Source organism: Lycorma delicatula, chromosome 8, assembly GCF_047948215.1.
Source record: "Lycorma delicatula isolate Av1 chromosome 8, ASM4794821v1, whole genome shotgun sequence".
Classification (NCBI taxonomy): domain Eukaryota; kingdom Metazoa; phylum Arthropoda; class Insecta; order Hemiptera; family Fulgoridae; genus Lycorma; species Lycorma delicatula.
The window spans coordinates 50,209,748-50,236,189 of record NC_134462.1 but is presented as its reverse complement, the minus strand read 5'-3'; the positions used below and the strand labels follow the sequence as shown (position 1 = coordinate 50,236,189).

General features: G+C 27.0%; 1 protein-coding gene across 3 annotated transcripts in view; it reads right to left on the bottom strand.

Moving 5' to 3' along the window:
* LOC142329185 (ubiquitin carboxyl-terminal hydrolase 47-like) overlaps window positions 1-26,442 on the bottom strand; it is a 115,908-nt gene that overhangs the window by 69,530 nt on the left and 19,936 nt on the right. Inside the window, exons 3-7 of one of the 3 annotated variants that reach the window (XM_075373580.1) lie at window positions 23,889-23,944; window positions 14,644-14,838; window positions 10,165-10,459; window positions 4,346-4,518; window positions 2,206-2,380 (exon numbers count right to left, since the gene is read on the bottom strand). In XM_075373580.1, the coding sequence (XP_075229695.1) occupies window positions 2,206-2,380; window positions 4,346-4,518; window positions 10,165-10,459; window positions 14,644-14,835 (835 nt within the window). In that variant the 5' untranslated portion in view covers window positions 14,836-14,838; window positions 23,889-23,944. Of the gene's footprint in view, window positions 1-2,205; window positions 2,381-4,345; window positions 4,519-10,164; window positions 10,460-14,643; window positions 14,839-19,894; window positions 19,994-23,888; window positions 23,945-26,442 lie in introns of those variants that run through there. The other 2 variants (XM_075373581.1, XM_075373579.1) reach the window with 2 other exon arrangements.

Here is a 26,442-nt window from a genome sequence, read left to right as displayed (position 1 = left end):
CTGACTTATAAATCAGAATAATAAAAATAATAAATATGCTAGGAAACAATGAAAACCAAAAAAGTACATTAAAACCTATAATAAAAAATTAAAAACCTATTTACACCCCAAATATCAAATGATAAAATAAACAAAAAATATAAAAACAAGTGAAAGAAGGATCAGCCATGGGCCCTTACCGTGAGAGGATTATTATTCTGCAAATACTTTAGTATCACACTAATTTCATGAGTGTGATATACTGATCCTGTCTGATGAATTGAACATGTTACAGCAAATCAAATGTCAGGTAACCAGTTCATTTATCAACATGGACATTCTCTCTTTCTGCAATAAAATTTTGACACCATTGCTATACTTATGATTCATCCATCACGTCTTAGAAAACTTACTTAAATTGGTGATGAACATCTCATGTCTCATAATTCCTACATTACATAAACAAATCATAGATCCCATTTCACACACTGCAGCATTCTCAATTTTCTTATCAATTTTAAACAACAGAAAGACAAGTATAAAACTATGACAACAGACTAATCAGACATGTAAGAAATGCCAAGTAGGAATAAACATGCATGGGCTACTTTCCATTATGACTCACATCAATTGGTACAAATTTTTTTGAACAGTGTAATGCTTTTAATAAACTAAAAATGAATATTTTTTTTTGTTGAACTTTCCTATGCCACTTAATATAATACTAAAATTGGTTTTAAGAAGAAATGTAGTAATAATACAATGCGTGGTTCAAAAGTACAGGCCAATCCATAAAAAAATGAAAAATTTACTAATGATTTCAAATAATAACACATTTACCTTATTTATTTTTCTAGTTAATCACAATTTTGTTCCAAATATGTTTAATATTATAAACAAGCTTCTTCAAACCCACTGCATAAAATTTTGTTGCCTGGGCTTGTAGCCACTTTGGCACCAAGAATTTCAACTCTTCACTTTCCTCAAATTGTTTAGATGCAAGCAAGTTTTTGAGGTGTAGGAAGAGATGGTAGTCACTGAGCACAAGATCAGGACTGTAAGGGGATGATAAAAATCTCCGATCTCAATTTTTGGATTGCTCTATTGTGCACGCAGCTGTGTATGACTTGCGTTATCATGAAGACAAACATTTCCTGATCTCAGCATTCCCCATTATCAGTTTTGAATGACACAAAGCAGTTTAGAAAGTTTCACAATAGACCTGTGATAAGATGAATATTCCAGGTTCTATGAAATTAATCAAAACTTTTAGTCCCAGAATACAGTTGCCATGATTCTCTTCAAGACTAGGGTGTTTGAATTTCTTCAGTTTAGATGAACTGAAATGATGCCAGTACATAGATTGTTGTTTTGCCTCAGCATTTGACATACAAAATCCACGTTTCATCAACAGTGACGATGTGAAAAATAGATTTATCTTTCTCGTGGTTAAAGTGGTCAAGAAAACCATGGGCGGATGTCAGTCTGTTATCTTTGTAAGCACTTGATAACGTTTTCAACAGGATTCTCAACAATGTTGTCTGAACCCTCTGGAAATTCTAAATAAAGAAGATTGCTAAACATAAAGCACTGATTTTCTCCCACTTTTCCATTCATACATTCAATGAGCTCATCAGTCTGGACACTAGGCCTGCCACTTCTCTGTTCGTCAATATTTGAACGAACTGTAACCCTTCCTTTAACTCACAATACCACTGCCTCACTTTTCCTTTACTCACTGCGGTAGGCCCATATGTTTCACACAATTTATGGTGTAATTTTAGTAGCATTATGTTCTCTTTTGTTTAGAAATCTGATTATAATTAAAATTAATTATAATTTTATGACATTTTACGAGTTAACTGATCGAACTTCACTACTGGCAAGATTTGATATTACCACATTCATTTTAACACACAGTTTCACAAGTCAAACAACATTGAACTGATGGTAATGTGGCAGTTATATGCCCAACAGACCACTTAAAGCTCCTACGGATGCATGAACCAATCAGTGATGTAACCAGTCCCTATTTATAACTCATCAGCCCTTACTTTTGAACTAGCTCGTTCAAATAAAATACATAAAACAACTTTTTTTCTGATTCAATTAATTGTATTAACAATATAATTTTAAAAAAAAACTACTTTTAGCAACAGATTAAAATAGATGAAATTATTCAAACGGTAAGAATTGTAACACAACAATTAACAAAATTAACCATACCTTGATATAGCCTGTCAATCAGATCAGCTTGCTGAGTACCTTTTAATACTTGCTCCAAAGCATCAAACATAACTCTACATAATTCCTGAATATCATGTTGTTGCCATGCCTCACTTGAATCCCACCCAAAACTGCGTGTCAATTCGGTTGTTTCAACAGCATTACGATTTGATGTCTATTAAAAAAGAAATGAAAAAGAAAAATTACATAACAGCATTAAAGAACACTATTAACTTATTTAATTTTACTCCTCTGCAACTTTATTTACTTGAGGCTACTGTTACTAATCATTTCTTCAGACTGCCTCTATCAATGACCACGTTGAAGCCTATCACACAGCGATTAAAAAGAGCAAAATTAAAAACTGATGATATTCTAATCCTGCAGGAGAGGCTACTGCCAATATTTCAAGATTACAGTTTCAAAATCCTATTTTTTTTAAAAAAAGACAATTTCTGTAACACTCTTATTATTATACTGCTTGTTTTACTTTAATAATAGAATAATTTCATAATAGTTCATAAGTAGATGATTGGCATATTTTTTTTATTTTTAGTCTCAGTTGAAAACAATATCTATATACTACTTGTATCTTTATTCAATGTTTTGAAAATGTTAGTATGATGAATATAAAATACCCTTCATTTGATTTAGTTTCCTTCTGCCTGTACTGCAGTAAATTGTTTTAATCTTTTTATAATGAATAATTCATTTAATGATAATAAAGCAATTTATATTTCCTAGATATGAGATGATGATGAATTGAAATATGAATCTGATATTACTTCAGAATGAATTTTAGATTACTTACTAGGGAGTAGTATTTATACAATAATAATAGTAAATATACATAAAAAATCTTAAGGCAAAGAAATCTCACTGTTAAACAAACTAAATCATAATAAAGTGCAAGGAGTGTTGGTCTTACTGACATGCCACCACCAACGCTTATACATTATAATTTACTTTTTATATACTAAAATATTCTGTGCTTTGAACATGATCTGAATACAATCAATTTTAAGCATGATCTGTAAAATGTCTTTTTTACTTGTTTACGTTTTCTTATTCTAACTTTTCAACTTCAGTGTAAAAACAATCTGTTTCCCCAATAATTTTTTATATTTAAATCAATAAATTTTAAACCTAAATCAAAAAATTTTCTACATTTAATTCTAACAAACTTAATGTTACAAAGTTATTATAAATAATTCAAAAAATTATCTTTGAAGTGTTATGTAATCATATTACTTTTATCTATATGTCTGAGAAAACTAAAGAAAGTTCTTAAAAAAAACTTCTATACAATTCAACTAATAGGCCTCTCTTCTTTATTCTTTTTCCTGTTTAGCCTCTGATAACTACTTTTCAGATAATACTTCAGAGGATGAATGAGGATGATATGTATGAGTGTAAGTTAAGTGTAGTCAGTTACAATCCTGAGATGTGTGGTTAATTTAAATCCAACCATCAAAGAACACTGGTATCCACGATCTAGTATTCAAATCCGTGTAAAAATAGCTGACTTTAATAGAACGCGAGAACTCTCGACTTCCAAATCAGTTGATTTGGGAAGATGTGTTCACTACTAGACCAAACCGGTAGGTTCAACTAATAGGCCTGCCTAAATAGAACTTAACTGCCATTTTGGGATTAATGGAACTTAAAAAAATTGAAAACATGTACAACAGTAACAGTGCCAACATGTGTTAAGGATCCTATCTTTTACCTGTTTACACCCACACTGAAGGACAGCTCTCAAAAGGAAAAATATTACAACTCAAAACATGATCGCCAATGCAATAAAGCAGCTGAGGATGATATTCAAATGCTGTTAGGAAAGATGTATTAATCAATTAAGCAGCAGATGAGGGTAGTCCAAGGAAGATAATGCTTAGCTTTAGATATACCAAAATAATAACTGTCAAAATTTTTAGAGATACTCGGTACTTTGAAATAATTTAAAAATAATACTTCAAGCATCACTGGCTCTAACTGCCTCCAGGTCACTAAAAAGTGAATGAAAAATAACCCTTTTTAATTAAGAAATGAACTTATAGTCCAGTATGCATACATTTATATAGGTCAATCAGCCAAAATGAAACAGAAATTTATTTTGATGAAAGTACAAAAACTTTACCTGTAAATTCAAGAACAGTTTTTGTAACTCAAATGGTATTGATTCAGCTTCATCCTTTCCTCCCTCAAACTGCCACTTATAGAGTGCATTACGAAACTCTGGGGTCATAAAAAGTGCCTGCAGAAGACTGTTCAGATAACATGTCATTGCCTGATTAACAAGTCCAACGTAACCTGAAAAATATAAAAAAAAGATTTAAAATATAAAACAGAACAGCAGATTTTCTTTAGCGTTCTCTATGTAAAATCTGGTTTTAAGATAATGATCTGGTGAAAAGTTGCGGGGCTGGAAAAGAAAACATTTTCTGGATAGATTTTGATTTATTTTTCAATGCAGTCATCATTGAGGTCTATACTCTTAGTCCAGCATTCCACTTTACGCAAGTTGGATACATTTTTTATCAAACTCCTTAAAATAACCATCTATAGCGACATAGCTTCATTATTGGTTGAAAATTTCTTCCCTACAAGCCATTTTTCTAGGTTAGGAAACAAGTGCTGTCACTGGGAGCCAGATCAGTCTCATCAAGCATCCAAAATCAACATAAAAATTCTTTAGGGTTGCACCAAAAGTGCTCAAGAGTTGCTTGAGATGTTTTTTCGGTACAGTTTTGGGTTGGGTATGAAAAACTCTTCACCCATCTATCACAAAGCTTGTTCATACCCAAATGTTCACTTAAAATATTGTGCACGCGTTTTGTTGACATGCCTACAGATTCTGCTAACTCGTTCACTAGTCGATCTGCCCAAACATTTTTATGAATTTTTTTATCATTTCTGGCACAATCACTTTAGAAGGGTGTTGACTGCATGGTTCAGCGCTAGTGCATGTTTGACCCATTTTAAACTCTGTGACTTTTAAATTGTTGTAATTGATGGAGAAGTCTCGCAATGTCTCCAAGCTCATCTAAATTTTCTTTGCACATCACTGTAAGAATTTACTGTGTTTTTTTTTATTTTCCAAAAAATGCTGAAATTCTACACTTTGATGGACTGTAAATATTATACTAAGTGATGCAGTGACTTGATGCTCTTATAGTAAACAAATGAAGAATGGAATTATGCAATTATGCAAAGCTGTCGATAAATTAAGTGAACTAACACCAACTCTGTGTGAGGCCCAGAACTTTTCACCCCACCCTTATAGTTCTAACTTAAATAATTATTGATATATCAGTAAAAACTGACAAACGGAAAATTCACTGCATTTATGTATAATATAGGTAACCTAAATTGTACATGAAGTACTAAGAAATTATGCAGTCGTATGGAAATTAATCTGAACACACTAAATCTCTTGTTTCTTTTTCTGCTTTAAATACACAGCTTAGCTTGGCCACACCGTTCTTTATGTTCTCAGAGTAATTTTATGTTCATTGTTTAGTAATGTTGTGAATTAAAAATATTTGTTACAAAACACAATTTTTATTTATTTCTATTTTGATTTGTGTAATGCAAATAAAATAACAGAAACTAAGAATTTCCAAAATTGCTCTCTGTTTCTTAGAATGAATAAAATAAACTTTCCAAAAAATAGACTTCAATATCACAGTTATGTTTTTGTGAAAAAGAAATGAAAAATATTGTATTATTAGTTACTGAATCTAATCTAAGCCAAATCATGTACGTAACTAATTAACATCAAATGAAATACTATTAAAGTAACTAAATACAAATTGTACAAGTAACTAAAATTAAATTTATTAAATAAGAACTGTATTGGAATTAATTTACCACTACCACATATAATTTAATGTCTACCACCAACCAAATGTCCATTTACATGAATTCGCAAGTAGTACTTTACTAATAGTATCATTCTGTTAAAGTTAAAGGAAAATCACCTAACAAAAAAAAAATCGAATAAATTTTTATAATACTGTTTTTTTATTAGAGGTTGTAATTATTAATATCAAATTACATACCAAACAATTCCTTTATGTAAACTGTCTATGAAGAAAATTTTTTGAAAGATAAAGTGGCCCACTATTTAAACATATTTAAAAACTTATCAAAACACTATAAATCATAATAATACATCCCAATCATAGAGAGATTAATGAATACAAATATGAAAACCATGTAACTGAGGGTTATTATTATTTTTATGTATATGTTACTGTTCTCAATCTTTACAGCATTCTTCTACAAAATATAATCACAACAATAACTGAAAATCACACAACTGTGGCTGTCATAACTTCTTAACAAGCCAAATGCACAGTTACATAAGTTGCAAGCAGTACCCATTTACTAATATTAAAGTTAAAAAAAAAAAATACCATTTAACAAAAAAAATAAAAAAATCTTACAAATTTTTTAAATACCATTTCAACATTAAAATACATTAAAACACAATTCCTTTATGCAAATTATTTATGAAGAAACATTTTTGAAAAATAAGTTAGGATCAGTGTATATTTATAACTAACTACATTTTTAAAAAAATCTATTCAACTTGTTAAAGCCTAATGGTGTAAAAGCGCAAACAGTTAAAATATTTATTTACATAAAAATTGAGATTATACATATATGAGGAAATAAACAATCTATCTTAATTTTTAAATCATGTTTTTAATATAAGTCCATCCCTATCATTTCAATTTATTAATACTGTTCACTTTCAAATATAAAAAATCTGAAATAAAAAGAGACTAAAAAATATTTGTATCAGAATATTTTTCAATAGAATCAATGTAAAAAAAACAATCAAGATAGCTCATAAAATGATAAACTTCTAGTACACAGAAAGTAGGGTTATCTTTTATAAAGACCTTTATTACTAAAGGGTTATGCTTAATTAACTTATTATTTAATGTAAATTGAAATCAAACACACACTTAACACACAATTAACATCATTAATTATAAATTTAATTGCATTAATAAAACTTACAGTCCTAAGATGGGTTCCAGCTTAAAGTACTATGATATAAACATAACCTAAAATCTCATAACCTCAAATGTTAAAATGTATTATAGTTTTAAAATATATACATAACATTGTGTGTCATCTGATAATAAAAATTATCATTTAATTTTGTAAAATTTTACTCAGAGCACTACTCAAAACTAAACAAAATATATTTTCTTGCAAATTTACTTATCTTAACAAACTCAAATTACAACAAACTAAAAATTTTTTTGTCATAAATATTACATTACAATAAATAATATCTATAAAAATGTTAACAAATACCTGCATTAATCTGATGGAAAACAAAAGCACGATTACTTGGCATTTTTAGCACATCAGATGAAAATGTAAAGCACTGTTTTAACATTCTTATAAATGACAACGCCCAACTTATTAAAAATTTTCTATTAATAACATTAATACACCTTAAACTTAGAATTAAATTGTTACTACTCTCCAAAATCCACAACATGCATGTACAATTATGAATCAAATAAGTAAAAAAATTAATAATAATAAAAAATTGCTTAACACAAAGAACAAACCATTATAAATTAATCAAGAAAATAATTAAGTATTAATTAAAAAATATATATATATATATATTAAAAATATTATATAATAATATTATAAAATATTATAATATATATATTAAAAATCTATGTAATACATATTTAACAAAATGAAAAATAAAAAAAAAAACACTATATTTTAAACAGAAAAAATAAGCATAATTATATCAACCACAGTATAAGAAAAAACACAATTATTTATTTAATACACATGATGACATCATATGTATATGTGCACAACATACACAAATATTCACACAGACACAGCAGCTGATAAAATTCTATAAATCAATTCCCATATGTAATAAACAAGGTTAAGTGAAAGTATTTACAGTACTACTAATATAAAAAAAATCTGATAACATGTTTTTATAATGACAAAATATTGTTTAAGAGTACAGAATTTCATAAGTTTTCTACACGTATTTAAATATATTAAGTTTATTAAAATACATTTCATTATAAAATTATTTTTATTTTCATTTCAATTTTTTAGCTGCTTTATGAAAGTAAATATTCTTTTATTTTTGTACTTAAAAAATGAATTATTGTGGTAAAAAAATTATTCTGCAAGTGTGAAGTTCAAAAAATAAATGTTTTAACAAGTCCTCAATAAATAATATGGATAAAATAAACATTGATGAAAATTAATATTGATTCCTTAAAATGACACAAAAATTTTAACTTCCTAAATTCAAGTGTTTTTTTCTTTCATTATTGGAATATAATAGGATGCTGAATTACTTAGCATTACTCTGAAATAAAAAAATTATTTACCATTTGCAAGTTTTTGTAATAAATTAGCCACATATATGTTAGAATTTTCTCAAATGAACTCAAACTTATTTGAAAAATAACCATCCACTTGCAATGAATGTATCCTAAAACTCAGTAATATTAATATTAATATATATATATATATATATATATTTTACTTTAATGCAATGAATCTTAAATAAACAATAGACCTTATTGCCAACCATCCAATAACATACCACTTAAATAAACATTAGTTAGTGCCGAGTAACAAGTAAATGGCAACTTCAGTTATTATTATCTATCAGATTTTGTTAATTAAACTAATTTATTTTAATACATTAAAATCACAAAAATAGTCTATCCATGTCTGTATATTCTAAACTCCTTTTCCATAGATTCATTGAATTATGTGAGCACCCATTTATAATGGACATATAATGGATAAATACATAAAATTTAAGTTAAGTAGTCTGACACAAGAATTGTTCTCATTTCTTTTATGATGACCACAGGTCACCTGCAGATTTGAAGGCTTATTTATAGCAACTTCATACATATAAAATTATGAACTTGATTATACCTACGTTATATTTTGCCAATATGTTTCTACTTCTTTCATACTTTACAGAAACCTATCTAATGACACTTTTCTATATTTTAAAACTCAGTGATGAAGCAATTCATAAAATAATTACATACCTAATAAGTGAAATAACAAGACAATGACAAAATATATATTTCATTTAGTAATTCAATCTAACAATTTTCTTTAAAGCATAAACACTAAAACTTTCTCATGAACTAGCTTAATTGTTAATAATTTTGGTCAACTATGATATTTATTATCACTGAAAGAAATTTATCAGTGAAGAGATGGGGGGGAGAGGGAGAGAGAGAGAGAGAGAGAGAGAGAGAGAGAGAGAGAGAGAGATATTCCACTAAAAATAATTTTGCAGAATTTTGTAGAACTTTCAACTCTCAAAAGAGATAACATCTAAATTTATTATTTTCTTACATATTCTGTAAAAGAGTGAACTTATCTGGTGATGCAAAACAGTACTCATCTGGTAATGAAGAGAACTTATCTTCTCAACTGCAACTGTTTGAACAGGATAGTATATATAACATTAAATATTAACAACATTTTTTACCAGATTCATGCTGTTCCATACTGAAACCAGATTCATGCTGAAACATCTAAGTATGTTTAAGATTGTTTCATACTTTGAACCTATACCTGAGTAGTTGAAAACAGTAAATCAGTTCTCTCTTATAGGCGCAGACAACAACCAATAGATAACGCTCCTCATTTCTATTTAATATTACAATACTCCTTACCAAATAAGATATTGTGAACTTTTAATGTAAAGGGAAAATTTTCTCTTTTGAAAAAAATATATAACCAGCACAGTTATTATCATCACAAACATTAAAACATTAAGGTAGACAAGAAACTGACAATATTTCAATTTATGTAATGCTACATCTAATACTTAGTTACAACAGTTACAAAAATCCAGTAACAATTACTACTTTTAATTCAATTAATAATTCTAATTCTTGAAATTATTACCTGTATCATGTTTAATGAGAGCAGATGTAGTGTAATATTCAGTTATTGCAACATTTGTTGTCGATGACGATGATGTCATATAAGGTGGTAAAGGTGGCGCCGGGGGATATTCATCAGGATCAATTCCTGTACAAGTACCGGTTGGACTGGCAGAAGCTCCCAAACTGAGTTCATCTTCAACGGCAGGTGAAGCTCTCAGTACCAGTGGAGACAGGACTAAGAAATTACGACAGCCAGGATCTAAATTAAAACCGACATCTTCCAATGAACCTTCTAATTTATCAGAAATCACTACCTGTAATAACCAAACCGAAAACAAAAGGTATTTAATATGAAACCAAAAATTGACATATAACTAACTAAACACATTTTACTTAAATATTCAGTTATGTGCATATAATATTACTCAATATCAATATTAAATAATCAATTATGTACAGAAAATCAAAAGCAGGGAAATTCAACAAACAACTAATTCAGTTCAAATAGACAGGCTATTAAAATCAATATATATGCTGCATACTTATACCCAATACATCTGAAAATATCACATATTGGTCTTATGCAAGATCGTAAATTATGCCCATCAAAAAGGAGCTTATGTAGATCAATCATATTTTCCTTCTATAGATTCACTTACCTAATCCTTCACTCCTTTCTCCTTAAACAGATACCTTGGATAAAGCATAAGCTATTGTCCTAATTCCACATGAGACACCAATGTACTGCATCTTTGAAGGAATTATGAGATTTAGCTTTACTACAGAGGTAATTTAACTACTACTCTTACTGTAATGCCACCACACAAAAAAACAGAGTCCTGGGGTTGGTTCAAAATAGCTCCCAATCATATCACAAAGGATGCACTTAGGTACACAAACCAGATATCAGTAACATAAACTTAGAAGAACAAAAAAGTGCCTGGCATCCTCCATGCACTTTCATGGCCCATTCCATCCACAAACCTTTTGGAAATCAGACATTTTATCCAGATTACATCAGCATAATACTAATTAACAATTTTACATTGTTTATAATTTCACCAATCCCAAATTTATTGTATGCATGAGGAAGTATTAAACAAAAATACATACCTTTAAACTAGATTTCTCACTGGCAATCATAATGCCATCTTTTTTCATTAATTATTATTGGCAGGCTAACTATTTCATTACTGAGATTCAGTGGGATGGCAACTGCCTGTGAAACTCTGTATTCTGCTGAATCTTACAAAAAATCTAAAAACTAATGACTAGGACACCTATTAGAAAATATCACACTCCCACCAATTTTAAAATATTACATGCTGTATATTAACATAAGTCATAATAATTTTTACTAGTACATTATACTATTCAAAACTAAACAAACACTCACTGAAAAACACACTGCTTTCCTACAGGACAATTGTTTTTGTTTTTTTAAAAATAATAATAGTAGAGATGGAGGTGTACAGTTCTTTGAAAAGATCTTCATTACTCAAAAAAATATTTTTCTTACATTTTTGATAAAAATTCCAAACAATACAGAATCAGATTAAATTCTTATACAACCAGTACAGTACTGATCAAAATACAAACTACTACTATACTTTAAATCATACTATATGACATGTTTCATATTAACATTAAGTTACAGAATTAATACTATTAAAACTCCTCATTAATATAACTCTAATATAGTTTGACCCACTACATTGCAAACAAAATCTACTTATGCATGTTCACAATTTAATCTCGATCACCATGAATGTGTTCTAATATATTAGTCAATGACAGAATCTAATCCAAATATCTATTTCATCGGTTAACTTGCATCATCCTAGAATACAATCAAACTGGGTTTCAATTAACTACACATCTCAGGAATGGTCGAACTGAGAATGTACAAGACTACACTTCATTTACACTCATACATATCATCATCCTCATTCATCCTCTGAAGAATTATCTAAACGGTAGTTACCGGAGGCTAAATAGGAAAAAGAAAGAAAGAATACAATCAAATAAAACTTCAATAAAAATGTACCTTAACAGTGATTTAGTTCTAATAATGTAAACCTTTACATATGCTTAAAGTTTCTATTATTTAAATATTAATATTTTAATATTAAAAAATATAAATATGTCAAATATCTTTTGGTTCATCAAAAGTGACATGACACCATACTAAAAACAGACCAAATTTTTTTTTGTTCTAGCTAGCTTAAGAAGTATTTCAGAAAAATAAATTAGAGATAACAATTGAAGACAGCAAATTTTAAAAAAACCTTGACAGAGAAATGAATTTTATTTAGTGGCTTTCAATTATACTTCAAATATTGAGAATTTTTTGGTAATTCTGTAGGTATCTTCTAATAAATAAAGAAAATGAATCCATAAAAATGGAATGTGCTCATGTATGAACATTATCTTATACATGAAAGAATATTTAAATTATGTACAACTTCTAAAACACATTTAAATATTATATGAAACTGGAATATAAGAAAAGTAACATAATGCACAACATTGAAGGAATTGCAGACTGTCGTACAGAGAAAAAAAATCACTAAATTCAAACTGCTTCAAATATTATATTTCCAGAATTCTGTTGCAATACAATTTAATTTTGATTTGGAATAAAGTCAACTTGCACTTATAACATAGTAGTCTGAAATAATCAAGTAGTATGGGACAATATAACACATTCTATAATTAACCAGAGGCTACTTATTAGCACTTTGTGATTAATTAATTTTGGCCAAGCACCAATACAAAAAAATTCAAATTAAAACAAGGATTAATACATAAAGCCTTCAAGAATACAAAAATGTGCAGAGAAATTCTCTTTCAATAAAAGTCATAACATAAGTTATCTTAAAAAATATTCAACACTATGTACACTTTATTTTCACAAAGCAAACATGCAAATCTTCATGTAATATATGAAAAATACAGCTTTATTAACATTACAAGAAGACAAAATTGATTAATTTTCCAGGGTAATCATACACATTATCTTTATCCATTGAGGATAAAGTAATAAAGGAAAATGTGGATTAGTCTATTACTTTTTATTTATTTAAATAGAACTGCAGTCGCCAGAGTATAATTTTTTCTAAACAAAAACCCACTTCTGTAAAATAAAACTATACAGTATGGCAGCTGAATTTCTTTTCTAAGTCTGGCACAATTTTATCAGACCACAGACAGGCTTAATGCTTCATGAATGTTTCTGGTAAATACATATATATTTTAAAAAAACAAAAAAAAATATATATATATATATTTCATTTTTTGAAAATTCAAATAGTCCATCAAGATATTGACCGACCACTGTGCTAATTAAATTCAAGTATGTGCTTGATTCCAGTATGGGCAGTGGAATTTCATGTTCGTCCGCAGTAAAGTTTCAAGATAAAATAGTGATAGTTTAGGCAACTCTAAATTTTAATTTTTTTAAATAATTAATTTAAATGTATTTATAGAATGAATACCAACTGATAATGACGGATCCTGCAAACATCAATCATTGGTGTTAATTTGGTAAGTTTACTTATCTGTTTACTATGTTTAGGTGGTTAAGTATCAGTTAATACATTATACAATGAAGCAACCAATATATATTTTATACATTTAATGTTGAAAATGCCAATATATTTTTAATTTCCCCTGTTTCTTCTCTACTTCTCTAGTTAGAATATGATTTTAAAGTCTTTGTTAGGAAACACCTTTTGTACAAATTATAATCTGAGCAACATTAAAGAAACAAATGAATTCAACCCATTCATAGTAGGGCAAAAACATTTTAGGAATTTATTTACTTAATAGAATTGGTTTTACTTCAAAAGAACTGAAATTCAAATAATTGTTTTACAACAAAACAAAACTTAAAATGTTTGAAAAGCATTGAGATGAATGAAAAAATTTTATGTTTTATTAAAATTATTTTTAAAGTGTAATTGCATTATACACTAACAAGTATGAAAGTACTGTGTAAGGCAATTACTATATGTAAAGTGCAGAAGAAGATATAAATTGAAGATTATCAATGAAGCAAATTTTGAAACAAGATAAATGAAGGTAACAAAATGAAGAGGTACAACCCATAGTTAATTATAAATAAGAAATAATACAATCTATTCATTTACTTGATAGAGATGGATTAGTTTCTTAAGTTGTATTAACTGAAATATACAGCAACATTGTGAGTATAAGAGAACCAGAACAATGCAAAAGAGAGAACTGAATTTGTTCTAGAATTCTACATTTCCATGTCATAAACAAATTTATCAGAGCAGCAGAATACTACTACTTAACAGCAAATTATAAATTGATTACAGCAAATTCAGCTTCACTTCTATACCACAATAACAAATAAAGAGCACGCTTTTTGATCATACATCAAACTTGGAGCAAATTCCAGCTTTTAAGAAAATTATGTACTTCGAAAACAAGTGAAAATAAAAGAAAAGGTAAATAATACATGTAAAATTACCTGAATTCCAGCTGGTTTCTGAAGAGTCAATTCAAAAGAATCTGGCTCATAATTAAAGTGATTTGCAACATCTTGAATTAACTCTCTTACAGGAGTATCTGGTGGTAATTCAAGAAAATGTTTTTTATTTTGAGAGATGTCTGTGCAATCATGAACGACACAAAAAATACGTTCAACCACTTTACAAACCATTCCCTGAAACAAAAATGATATACTATTATTAATTATACATGTATAATCAATATTAACCAACAACGAACACAATATATGAAGTAACCAGAATCTTATAATCAACAGAATAAGGTCTTATCAGATTCAAAGATTCATCTTCAGTTATAAGCATGCAATTTGCAACAAAGAAAATGTTATTGTCAAAACAGAAAACATAGACTAAGGGCAGAGTTTTAAGTTTGATGATAACATTTAATCCAAAAAGCGTATACTTTACTACATGTAAGTACATAATTTTTACGAGTTTTGGGTTTACTAATGGTTAATTCATTGTTAATTATTATCGCTGTGCAGTAATATGTTTAAAAATATATAACAGTTTGAATACACCCAATCACATATGAGTACATTTAGGTATGTATATATTTAAAGTGACTTAATCAAAAATGTTGTAGGCAAGCTAACATGAAATACAAATTACTCCTCAGATTGAAATAATCAATTCTCAAGACAGAAGCTAGCTACATCAGGCTTACTAATAAAAGGGTAGAGCAAAGTGGTTTCTGTTTTTTTCCCTACTGGGCACAATTTCACACATTGACACATCCAATCTGTAAAACATAAAGAGGGTTTATAAAACTACTCTCAAAGAAAGCAACTCTGATAAGTGCCTCTTTTCCCTAAATGCTTTATATTCCTTTTTTTTAAGTAACAATACATTATATACACTGCCTCTACTTGAGCAATGAAACGCAATCACTAATTTATGCAAAACCATAAAAAAAATTAGCCATCATTCATACTCAATAATAAAATGAATACTTGTGACTTTCATTTCATAAAAAAACATATTTAGGCTGATAATATGAACATCTATCAAAAATGCAGGTATCTTAAGGTAACTTCATGCATCAAAATATCAGGGAATGTATAAAAAATGTTATACATTTTATAATTATTAAAACAATACATATGATTTATACAAAAACAAAATAATCAATATAAATCAAATTACAACTTATGATGCAGAAATTATACATAGAAAGATAAATTATATTATAGAAAGATCTATAATAAAATAATTGGAACAAATTACTAGCATATTTATTTATTTAATCTCAAAAATTCTATAGTAGTAAAGAAGTAAACATAGTTCTGTACCTCTGTACCCAGGTTGAGAAAATAAGTATAACTATAATATAAAATAAAAATATACTTAAAAATTTAGAAAATCATTTTAATTAACCAGATTCAACAAAAAAATCCCTTCCTTGGTGAAGATTCTATTTTTTAATTATTTTAAACATTCTTTAATCTTTCTGATCATAGTTTTTCTTGAATAATTAGATTTCTTTAAGTTTGGTGAAAGCCGACTGAATAAGTTTAATGATTTAATGTAACTGCTTTTAAAATAAATACTTCTATTAATCTGAGGAAGAATAATTAGTTTATTTCTAATAATAATCTACTTGACTCAAGATATTTTTGCTTCAACTCGTTAAAATGGTATATTAAAGATTCTAATTCAACTACACACACACACATATATATATATATATATATATATATTTAATATTATATATTTAAATATATATATATTTTATATTTAAAGGTAATTCTTACTTCTTCACTTTTAAATTGAATATGCTTAACAAAATTAAATCCTCCTGTGTTTTTTTTTCAAGAAAGTAATAAGTGTTTAAATTAAAATAGACTAGAATAGTTAAATAAAAACATAAGGGAATATACATATTAAAAATATTTCAAACTGTATCACTTATAAACATATCTAACGGGGGGAAAAAATTAATTGTTCATTACAAATATTTAAGTACGTTTTACTTTCTATTTCATACATCTCTGAATTAAGTGATTAACATAAATAATTACAACAATTGACACTAGAATGCATTAATCAAATATTTACAATGTGGAGTAATATTGTTTATACTGTAGAGAATTCCTCAGTTCTAAGTAAGGAAGAAATTTGGTTTTATATGACAATTCATGTTACGACATATAGAGTTAGAAAAAAGTAACATAAAAGATTGTATTTAACTGTACCAAGGCCATTCAGAAAGCTTGACCTAACAAAGAAAATACCAGATTTTTCAGGAATTCTTTTCGATGAAATCATCTTGCAATTAAATAGATTCATATCAATGACTTTCCAGCAAAAAAAGTGGATGTCTAAGCTCCAACTCCTCATTAAAGATTTGACAGTAACTTTGAATTCAAAAAGCGTACTTTATTGCAGGTAAGTACATAACTGTTACAAGTTTTGAGTTTACTGGTGGTTAATTCATTGTTAATTATTTTCACCATACGATAACATGTTTAAAGATATTTAACAGTTTGAATACCCCAGGCACACAAGTATATTTATGTAAGTATGCATTTAAAATGACATAACTAAAAAGATTGTAAGCAAGCTAACATAACTATAGTGAATCTTCATTCACCAAGCAACTTCTTCAGGTCTGGGAAGAGGAAGTAACTGCTGGGAATTAGGCAAATACAAGTATGTGCACACACGCATATATGAAATGCGGGCTCATTTCAAATAAGACAAAAATAAATAAGACATAATGTACTACTGGAAAAAGGAATTATTAAAGTATAATTAAGAAATGCAAACTACCTATAGTTCAATTCCATTCAATATTTGTATTAAATGATGTTATTAAAGTAATTGATTTCATTAATTGCTTACAAATATATCGTCAGTTGTAATACTTTCTGGTTATTATATTATTTTTATTTTTATCATTTATAAGTTACGATGTTTTTCTTTTGTTTGTGTACTGTTTTATGTAGTCTGTATAACCGTTTTTTATTACTTTTTAATTTTATTGTTATCAGAGAAGAGGCCCTACACTCCTCTTTGACATCACTGAAGTCTATTTATGTTTATTTAAATTTTATATATTCTGTGATTGCTATTATTTTTTAAGTATTTAAGTTTAAATTATTTTTTAAGTGCTGTGATATTAGTTATGTGTATTTTTAGTTATAATCAGTATGTGATGTTAGCTATAATCTGTTCTTTCCTTTTTTTAAGTCGAAACCATAGTTCACACCTTATTTTGAATCTTAAGAATACAAATAAATAATCAATATTAAACTTAAGCATTTATTTAAAAAATATGTTTTTATTTGAAACACATAGAAAATAAAAGTACTACTTGGTGTATTATAGTTAACTGATAAAAGATTAAAATATAAGAATGATCTATTGAAACAAAAGAGATGTCCTTAAAAAATAGACTTCTTTAAAAGACAGCTCTCCATAAAGACAAAATAGTCAAAAACAAAGAAAAAAAAAATCATAAAAAACAATGTAATATTAATAATATTGTGTTTAAAAGTGATTGGTATTGTCTTGTCCTTTCATCTGGAGGTCCCAGGTTCAAATCCAAGTCAAGTATGGCATTTTTCATGCTGTATTTTTTATGCCATTACAATATCTATTTAGATAATTTAATTTATATAACATATTTATAAAAATATTCTTTAGGAATAATTTACGTGATTTTTATTTCTATAATGAAAAAACTAAATATGTTCACAATACATCTTAATATTTATATTTGTACAGTTGAATAAAACTAAATTTGCATATCATTACTATATAAACACATACTAACTTCACTGACAGATAAAACTATTACACAAACAAACACAAAGCATTACAAATTTTGCAACATTTGTTTATTAAAAATAAGTATATTTAAGCTAGCAACTAAGGTAGCCTTACAAAATGTTTTGATACCTTTATGTAAAAAAACTTAAAGGTAACCTTTACGACATTTATGAAAAGTGCTTATAAATCCTGTAAAATGGTAATATGAGAAGTATGACTGTAAAATAGTAAAATCCCACAAAAACATGAGGATATAAATAATAAGAAATGCTTGTGGGAAAGGAACTTCATATTGATGCTGCAATTGAGTTTTTAATACCACAATCCATTCAAAAAAATTATCAAATTATCAAAGATTTCAAAGAAATACTAAAAAAAAACAGGTACAGACTCTACAAATAGATATTTTCCCTTAGCAATTCATGATGGATTAGTTAAAAAAAGAAATAAGAATGTATGAATAATTTCAAAATAGACAATTTATTCAGCATTTTATGAATAAAATAAGACTGAAATCTTTGAAATATTTTTTATTGGGGAAAATATTGCATATTAAAAGAAAACTTTTATTTATTCATTATTTTTTTTTTAAGATACATAGATGGCCTGGTTTTTAAAACAATTTTTCAGTAAGTTACAGTTCATAACTCAACAATTTATACAAAATAGACCCTTTATTAATTAATTTTTTAAAAGAACAAAACTTAATGTTTTAATCCCATAACTACTCTTTGACTACAATTAAATTTTTATTAAAAATAATATGGAACTACCATTTGACAAAAATAAAATATCAAATCAACAATTAGAAAAATAACAGTTCGGATAATCTACTGTAAAATCAATTGTCAATTTAAAATACACTTGTCAAAATTTATAAATAAGAAAGACTGATTTTTAACTTTCATTACTACGTTTTATCCTGCATACAACATGAATTGGTAAAAAACGTTTATTTAATTTTTTTCAAACTATAACAGTGGAGAAGTACTATATATCAAATATTAGTTAGATACATTTTAGAATCATTTTAAAACAAAAATTATACTACTTTAGTATAAAACTATACATGTAGTAATCTAAAAAAAAATAATATTTAAAGGTTTTTACTAACAAATTAATAATATTCAATTATTTATGATATATCATTAATGATGTTATTCAATAATGATATTAAAATTGTTGATTTGATAGTGGGGAACATCAAATATAAATGTAAAATGAAAATCATTACAAGTTTTGAGATTCATATAAATTTTAGAACAGAAATAAACCTTCTGTACAATGTACGTTTAAAATTGGCAAACTTGTGAAAACATTACAGCAAACTGGCAAAACAGCACCCAGTCTGGATAAAATATATTAAATCATGGTCACACCAGTGCATAACTTAGATTAATAAAACTGTACAATGAAATACAGTGAAACAGAACATACCCCAAGCAATGGAAGAATGTATATATATTGTTCCAGGCCCAAAACAGGATACAAATTTGACAGATCCCAATAATTACCGTCCTATTTCTTTAGTGTCCTACTGAAAAAATATTTGAAAAAATATAAATAATTGGTTCATTTGGATTATAGAAAGAGGTCTTTTAAACTTGCATCAAGCAGGCTTTCAACAGTATCATTCGACTAGTGATCAAATGATAAATTTATAAAATATAATATATAACAGTTTCATCACAAAAGAAACACTATGTTGCAGTTTTTTTTTATCTAGAGAAGGCTTTTGATGTGACTGTACAGATGAAACCGCCATAATAGCAACAATTTATGAAGATATGGATTCAATCCCTATTAGAGTGGCAAACATCAAAAATCGTTTTTAGAACATTTTTAAAAACAATTGGAGCAAAAATGTAGAAGTCAATACTTAATTGAATGCAGTAAAAATTTACTACATACGAGTGGACATAAGAGCGATGCAAAACTGACTTGCCAAAAGCAAGTGGGTTTGACAAAACTTAAAATCAGTCAAATACGAATAACAAATTTATGTATGCTTACTGGCAAAGAAAGACCTATGTATGGTGTATGTGACAAACTGCTGACTGTTAAGAATCTACTTCAATAATGTATAATGTATGAAAATCTTAGAAAAGGGTATAGATTGAAAAATGTTACTGCTGCTGATTTGGAAAATGGTAAAGAAGAAACAATAGTTGTTTACCTTCATGTCAACAGATTCCTAAACCAATTGCAGTAAGCCTTTGGTGAAATAAAGATTTATGTTTGGTTTGACTCCAAATCCACTGTGTGAAGGCCTTTTACACCTGAGCACATGTTTTTTTTATACCAACTAGCAATTTGTGCATTTTATTTAAATATTTTTCATGTTTACGTTTATTTTTGTTTTATTAAAATGTAAGGATCCTATGTATCCCCTTCATCTGATGTGCCTATTGGTAATTTTTCCTGTTTTAAACAACTTGAAAGCTAATGAATTACATTTCAAAAATATATATATAGTTAAGTATTTAAAACAAATACTACCAGTGAATTAAGGAAAGCAGTGACTTTTTATTTCTGTTATGTTTTATTCCATTTCAAGTCAATAATAACACGAAATAAAATACGAGATATTTATAATGATAATTCAACCTTTACATCAAAATCAAGCTAATACTGATCAACAAGAGTAAGGCTGGAAGTCATGGTGCATCATAAAATATTTGCTTATGTGCTAACCGTATGGTATTTTCCTGAGTATTTCCATTCTCATGAGTGTAATATTTTAAAATTATGGCTAGAATAGTGATTGATAAGCAAATTTTAATTAGGATGTTTTATCTTTATTGCTTAATTACTATAAGCATTTCAATTTGATAAATACAAAATGAGGTTATTGATGGAAAAAATATTGTTCAATTTTTTTTTAATAATGATCTATTGATGTACACATCAGACAATGACCTGAAAAAATACGTTACTACTACTATTCTAGTGAAAATACTCACATTTCTTTTTTATAATTCAATAATTAAAAATGTTATAAATAATATGAATATATTAAACACACAATTCACAATCTATTTATAAAATAATAATTGTTTTTAATTTATAAAAGATGTGATAAGTTATACACCAACAAACAATACACACACTAACAAACACATTTAACATCAATTTATACAACACATATAATTCTACTTTTTCAGGTCACTCAAAGTATAGTTTTTAAAATAACAATGTATCAAATTCAGATCACAAATTTTAATAATACTTGAATAAACTCAAAATAATCTGATGCTCCTGATAGATTAAAATGCATGATAAAAAATTTGTATGTAATGACTGGTTAGGAAGCTATGGGTTAGACTACTAGAAAAACAAATCCACATATTTTCTGTGGAAAAGTCTGTCATATTATTCAATCAAAAAACAAAATATCTCGTGAAATAAATATTAAATAATTAATCTGCACTTCAGCTGTTAATTAATATTTTAATACACAATAAATGATTTCATGATAGATACAATTATGACAGATACAACAGAATTACTCAAAATGAAATAAGTGAAAAATTACTTTTGTGTTGCTTCTAATGTAATACAAGGAAAGTAACTGACCATTATTGAACAATTCTTAAGAAATAAATGCAACTGATTTATATAAAATAATCTAAATGTGTTGAAAATAAAGAAGTATGCAATAATTTGTTAGCATAGGTGGTGATATATGGATCATGTCAATATATATATATATATATATATATTATATTATATATAATTTATATATTATTTATTTTTATTTATATATATATATATAAAGCATATATATATATATATGCTTGAAAATTTTAATAAAATTACAAGTTATACATCTTTTGAATAAAGCATTTAAGATAACTTAATTTGCCACAAGATAAACTTATTTAGATGGAAATTATAAAACTGTATAACCCTATTTATCCAGACTAAACAGGATCAGATGTGGCCCAGATTAATATAGTACAAACAAATAGTCCAGAAATATCATATAGTCAATTTAGATAACAGTAAGTGTAAAAAGTAAATGTTTGAAATCATTATTAATGTACATATCACATTAATAGTAAATTCAAATTTTACTTACAGTAAAATACACTTAGAAAAACTGCACAACAAAATAGGTAATCAGGCTTCAATAATTAATATATCATGTTTCTTCAAATGATATATGGGCAAGTTTAATATGCTTCTGTGGCTGCATAAACTAACGCTTCTATTAATTATTTAATGTACATTTAATTGATACTTCTACTATTAGTAGCGTTTTACTTATAAGTAAAAATGAAACACCTAAATTTTATGATTTGAAAAAATAAATGATTCTACTAACAAGTCTACTGTGTGTATTTCATTAAACTACACAAACTTAAAATATAAAAATCATGAACGATGCCCAATTCTGAAGTTTTATAATAATAAAATTCATTTATAAGAAAAAGCTATTTATTTATTTAAACAACATTATTCTGATTCAGTCCACATAATTCAGATGTCTGAATACGTGAGAAATAACTTATCATACTTAATGTTAAACAGAAAACAAGTAAACTTAAGATTAATAAACCCCAACCTTAGCAGGAATTGAATCTGAATCTGCTAACTGCCACAAATCTAGCAACTATTCTACAGACCCAATCAAAAGGTAAGATAACAGAACACAGTGAATAAAAAAACTACACGTGAAAAAAATATTACATAAAATATAAAGCTAGTGGAAGCTACATTAACAGTTGCTGTACGATTAATAAATGGACATCAATTTAACTAACCTAAATCTTTTGTTCTAGTTCCACATATTTGTAATAGGAAAACACATTTGTTTATGTTAAAAAAGTGCACATATCTTTTAAATGATATTCTGATTTCATTTTATTACTATTAAGAAACAGACAAATAATTTTTTTTTTAATTATTTAAAAGTAAATGATTATTTAGGTCAGTTACACAAAATTACATGTAGCCACTAATTTCATTAAACCACGAATAAAATATTACACTATGTTAAGAAATGTTAATAAATGACAAGTCTGTATATCAAAACCAACAAATATAAATTAATCTTTAATAAAACTAATCCAACATGTACTGAAATGACACCTTTTTATAACCAAAAATTGTGATTAAAAGAAAATAAATTCATAAATATAAAAAACAGTAAAATAAAGAAAAAAGTACAGTAAAAAGATTGTTTACTGTACAAGATGAAATGCAAAGTAGAATGTGTGAACTATTTTGTTAACCAGCAATTCTAATGTAATGACTACAGAACACGTTTTAGTAATTTTTTTTTAAATATGAATAATACCAAAAAAATTCTGACAAAACAATAATATTAATCACTCATACACTTTCAGCCATACACTTCACACATGTTATCACAACAAAAACTATATAATAATAGATATTTAATATAAAAGAGATTGGTTTATCATACAGGAGGATACTGGAGATGCCTGGTGATGTGTAGAAAAAGACTGGCAAAGATCCAATCTAGAAATGAGTAAGAGAGACAGAGGTTAGTACAGTAGCAGAAGAGTTTGAAAAAAGATTAGCCCAAGAGGCTAAATTTAGTCCAACTGCAACAACTTTGTCCCATCCCCGAGTTAAATGCGACACAAAAAGACATCAACACATTGACCTCCCACCACTAAACCATACTGTATCACATCGGCTTACTTCATACAGATCTATGAAATAACACAGAAAATATTCTAAACCTAAATTATTTCTGAACTACACCATCAAATATACATATATATGTAAACAAATATACAAAATGAGAAAGTAATACTGCCAACTAGGAAGCCAATACCATAAACAATTTACACATTCCGAACGCACTACAAAGAAAAATTAATAATAAATATTAATTATTAAAAAAAACTGATTAACAAAAATAAAAAGTTACAAACCTTTGAAATTTCATTTATTGTCTACTTAACATCAAAATCTTTGTTTTTACATCTATCTGCATCAGAAATAACACTAAATGTCTTAATTGAAATATTCTTCAAAATTGCTGATCTAGACAAAAAACCTACAATTCTAAAAACCCCCCAAAAAAAAGGTTTACACAACAAAAAAATGTTTAACTCTTGAGTTTATTTTCCATTCTAAAATGACTCGTATTATAACTACAAATAAAATTATTTTCAAGTCCTTGGTTAAAAACTATAAACTGCTTCTCTTATAAACTAATGTGTCTATAATTACCACGTGGAACATTTCAGAGAGGCATCCTAGAAACTTAAGGGTATGAAATAAGGTAAAATGCCATAGCAGAAGCTAAATTTAATAAAAAAGATCCTAGTTTGATCAATGAAAATCTAACGAATGTTTCATCAGCCCAAAAAAAGAATGAAAACAGGAACTATAACAAACAGAACAAGATCAATACTCATAATGAACATAATTTCAAGCTACTTCAAAATTCCAAAGGTCTATAAACTGATGAATACTTTCCTCATAAAACTAGGTTTGCTGTATTAAATTATACAGTTAGTATAATACAAATAGAGCATAACAAAAAGATGAATTCATTTCTGGATTCTACATAACAAAATGAACAAAAATGTTTCATGAAAAAATTCTATCTCCCATTCGTTTTCCACTTGTTCACAATTTTGTATTTTTTTTTTATAGATAAATGTCTATACAGTGGACTGAAGAATAATTATAATATTTGGAACATATAAGAAAACTTTTTCTGATAAAAAACTACGTACTAAGGAAATGATATTAACGAAATTCAAAATGGTAACCATGTTGATATTTAAAACTTTTTTATCTCTATAATCATTAGATTTATCAAAATACCTTTTATTAGCTAAATGTTGAGTCTTTCATTATAAAAAAAAAAACATTTTTTTTAGATTAATAAATTAGAATAATTAAATATTACTTATTAATGAAAACATTAAATTTACTAACAGATTTAATTAACAATTGTTAATTGAATTACACTTTGCATAATAACAGTTTTAAAACGGTAAAGTTGCATTATTATTGTATTACAATTGTATTGGGTACAGTACTGTAATAGTACTAATAGCGAAAATAGTTATTTTATTCTACCTATTTGTTTCACTTTTATTATTGGTTTTTTCTTCTAATTCTGAAAAAGGATAATTAATTAGTTAATTGTTTTGATACTAATTTTTCTGTTTTACTTTTCTGAAAATTAAGATTTCCATTCTGATACTGAAATGGCACAAATGCATCTTATGTATGAATTGAATCATGCAATTATAATGCATACAAGTAATACCGTGCATTCAAGATTGAATCAAAAGCATAACCCATGTATCCCTCCCTATATGCAAAATTTTACTCTGGCTGCCATCTATAAAATGAAAAGATTTTTTTAATTCTCCATGAAAGGTTAAAAGAAAAAAGAAACAGCTCATGATTTAGGAAGACCTCTAAGCATAAAAATGTTACATTTGGAAAAATGATTATTAAAACATGTTGAGAAAAATCCAGATAACAGTGGTACAAGAATTCTAAAAGGCCAAATGCTATATCCCATACCATGTATAAGGAATGAAACCAATTAATGTAAAATGACCACCGCCACAACAACCATTTTATGAGATAATTTTATAAAAACTTATCCATACTAATTTAAAATTGGCATTATTAAAACTACTAATTAAAAAAAAGGTATTACATCATTTAACATTTTTATACATTTCAGTAATAATTATAAATAAATTTCCATTAAAACTGGTATTTAATTTAGAAGATATAGAATTTAAATGAAGGTCTTAATAACTAAGATTATATATTATAATCTTAGTTTATTTTATTATAGTTTATATATAATCTTTTTGTAGTTCTTTTAAGCAGTAACCTGTTTTTCAATTCTCAACATTTTATTAGATTTAGTATATTTAATTTGTAAAATATTTAATATTAGCAGTATTCTACTGATATAATTAAGGTCAACTTCATATCCTCCAAGAAAACAATGCAGTAATTCTTCCAGG